The sequence below is a fragment of the Octopus bimaculoides genome, chromosome 25 (assembly GCF_001194135.2).
Source record: "Octopus bimaculoides isolate UCB-OBI-ISO-001 chromosome 25, ASM119413v2, whole genome shotgun sequence".
In the NCBI taxonomy this organism is placed as follows: domain Eukaryota; kingdom Metazoa; phylum Mollusca; class Cephalopoda; order Octopoda; family Octopodidae; genus Octopus; species Octopus bimaculoides.
The window spans coordinates 5,632,291-5,635,626 of record NC_069005.1 but is presented as its reverse complement, the minus strand read 5'-3'; the positions used below and the strand labels follow the sequence as shown (position 1 = coordinate 5,635,626).

At 42.4% G+C, this 3,336-nt stretch overlaps 1 protein-coding gene across 1 annotated transcript in view; it reads right to left on the bottom strand.

Moving 5' to 3' along the window:
• Nucleotides 1–2,190, bottom strand: part of LOC106880029 (uncharacterized) — an 8,286-nt gene extending 6,096 nt beyond the window's left edge. The window contains exons 1-2 of the mRNA XM_014929830.2: nucleotides 2,013–2,190; nucleotides 506–614 (exon numbers count right to left, since the gene is read on the bottom strand). Of these exons, the coding sequence (XP_014785316.2) occupies nucleotides 506–614; nucleotides 2,013–2,190 (287 nt within the window). The remainder of the gene's footprint in view (nucleotides 1–505; nucleotides 615–2,012) is intronic.
• Nucleotides 2,191–3,336: the final 1,146 nt, after the last annotated feature.

Sequence of the window (3,336 nt, the reverse complement as noted above, 5' to 3'; positions counted from 1 at the left end):
ATGTTGGGGTGACAAACACACATATATATATATATATATATGACGGGCTTTCAGTTTCTGTCTACCAAATCCACTCACAAGGCTTTGATCGGCCCGAGGATATAGTAGAAGACACTTGCCCAAAGTGCCACGCAGTGGGACTGAACCCAGAACCATGTAGTTGGTAAGCAAGTTACTTACCACACAGCCACTCCTACACCTATATTTATACACACACACACACACACTCATATGCAATCATTTACTGTATTTTTCAGCATATAGGTTAATGTTGTAAACATTCAAACACTGTCACTATCTTTCCAAATCCTGCTGTTTTCCACATGGAATTTTTGGTCCCCGAAAGTTGTCTTGGTATATAAGTCAACCTACTTGTCTTTTTTTAGCTCTAAATTTTGGTTTGAAAAATTTGACTTGCTTGGCCTGAAAATACTTTATACAATACAAATCCTTTGAAAGTAAAAAAAAATAACAACAGAAGATACAAAAATTGGTAACAACTTACATGGTCTCCCACCGATTAGCAGTGAAGAGAAGGTGGATTGCTTGGTCAGGTAAATCTATTTCTTTCTTAAGATATTTATCTATCACAGAACCAATAGCCGTATCACGATCTGCAGAAAGAGGAAGGAAAGAAAATGACTTTATAAATATATACATATACACACACACACACACTGGGCTTCTTTCAGTTTCTGTCCACAAAATCCACTCACAAGGCTTTTTGGTCAGCCCGAGGCTACAGTAGAAGACATTTGCCATGAAGTAAGACTGAACCCGGAAGCACATGGTTGGGAAGCCAGCTTCTTACTACACAGCCACGCCTACGCCTTACAGTCATGTCTACCATTAGAATGTAATTTTCAGGTAGAAATAGCAGGGCAGATGAATTCTAACAGCAAAATCTTATCTGGACCCTGATTGAAAATCACTGATTACGATGCTCCAATTACAAGCTAATATTTGTTTAGCCCTGACCAAACAGACCACTGGTCAAAGGTGTTCCAGCCATGATCATAACATTTTTTTGCATTCCATCTTTTTTGGAAGGCAGTGGGGTGTGATCTGAAGGAAATTTGGCTGCTATTTCTAGCAGATCAAACAAATATTGCTACCATTGTTTAGTGTGTCAAATCAACCTCGATTGCACAGACCTACGACCAAAGACATTCCAGCTGTGACAATTCCATTTATTTTTCGCAGGTGATGTTAAATGATGATGATGATGAATCTGGGACTACACTGTACGACTAAAGGTGTCCGTTTCTAAGAGGGAGATTTGGTGACATTCATTCATTTATTACACAGATAGGTGCAGGAGTGGCTCTGTGGTAAGTAGCTCGTTTAGCAACCACATGGTTCCGGGTTCAGTCCCACTGCGTGGCACCTTGGGCAAGTGTCTTCTGCTATAGCCTCGGGTCAACCAAAGCCTTGTGAATGGATTTGGTAAACGGAAACTGAAAGAAGCCTGTCGTATATGTATATGTATGTGTGTGTTTGTTCCCCCAACATCGCTTGACAACCGATGCTGGTGTGTTTACGTCCCCGTAACTTAGCAGTCCGGCAAAAGAGACTGATAGAATAAGTACTAGGCTTACAAAGAATAAGTCCTGGGGTCGATTTGCTCAACTAAAGGCGGTGCTCCAGCATGGCTACAGTCAAATGACTGAAACAAGTAAAAGAGTAAAGAGTAAGGTGTTAGAAGTATAGTTGAAGTACTTTCTGTTCTGATGATTTCTATGGCTGGACGCCAATTCTAATGCCAACCATTCTACAGAGTGTAATGGCGTATTTCACATGTCACTGGCACGGATGCCTGTATGACATAGCTGTTCCTGGCCATGATTTGCTACTGCCTGCTGTGTGGAATGGTGTTGGACATTTTGGCTTTACTCCTGATCTGCTTATCACATGTATGATCTCCTGAAGTTTTTGATTGTGCCTCCACATGTATCTTTCTTGGCTCTAGTGCTACTCTGTTGGGGCTCAGAACATGTTCCATTTCTGTCTACCACAGCAGCACTCAGGATTATCTAATTTGCCCCACTTCACTAGGTTCATATTCCAAAGCATGAGATTCATAGACAGATCTGAGGATGAAGCATATTCTGAGATGTCATCTGCTGAGACACTTCTCACGTGCACATTTCCACCTCGTCCACTGTTGCTGCAGGCTTGGCTATATTGCATTCCGGATTCTTACAGTATCCTCTTTTTCACTTCCCGTACAATTGGATCTCTTCTCATCTCTCCCCTGGTCTCTGTCCACTCTCCTATTTTTATGCCCAGTCCCTTCCTTTGGCCTGAGTGTGACCGATTATTTCTCTGATCAGAAGCCTTTCCTTTGCTGCATGCAGTGCCTCCTGGACTTTCCATTTCCTGCCTGTCTTAAGGTTGGGCCAAACTGACCTCACAACCTTGTCTTTTCAAGCTTGGTATTCCTCAACAATGGTCTTGAGACGTAGCTTCAGCTTGGTCTTGCGATAGTAGAGTGCAACACAAGTAAAACCTGGTGGGCTATCCAGCCACTTCCTTGTGTACTTGTTGATTTTGGCATTCATGCCCTCGACTGTGCTAGTTTTGATAGTGTAGGTAGCAGAGGCCAGAAAAACTTTAGCATTGACATGAACAAATTAACCAGAAAATCATGAATAAGGGTGGCTAGAAGCTGGGTATCATATTTCATTCCTGTTCATCAAATCTACTGATTTTGATTGAAAGTAGAATAGAAAAAGAAAAATACGCCAGTCTGACCATCGGCCTGAAGGAAGCAAACTTCTGGGTCGTGGTTCTCAACATAGGGGTTAGAACCGGAGGCCTTGTGGGCAAATCTGCTTACAATCTCATCAATTTCTAGAAAGAACGGGACTAGAAGCCTTAATGGAATATCAGAAACAACGGAGAGATGTTCCAGCTGAATTTGGTGGAGGAAGAACAAAAACGACTATTGTTTGAAAGCAATATTTTCGTATTTTAATGCTAAGGGAAGTAACTCTGAGTCAGCCGTCGTGATGATGTTGACGTTTCACTGCTACCATGACAACCAACGCTATTTCTTATTTAAGTACGAAAGATGAGTCAACGGAGAAGAGTCACAACCAGATGAAATCTCCAACTGGTTCCAATGCACAAGCCTCCAGCATCCAAGTGGCTGAAAAGTTATCAGCAGAAGGGCATCCGGGAATCATGACCTGGATATGGCCCCGGCCCCCTTTGAGTGTAAGAAGTCAAGGACCGGACCACTTGCCAGAGTTGGGGGTTTCTTCTCTGAAGACGTTTTGCTGTTCAGCTCTCTTTCAAGAGTTTCTTACCACTGATGTGCGTTTGCATGCACTA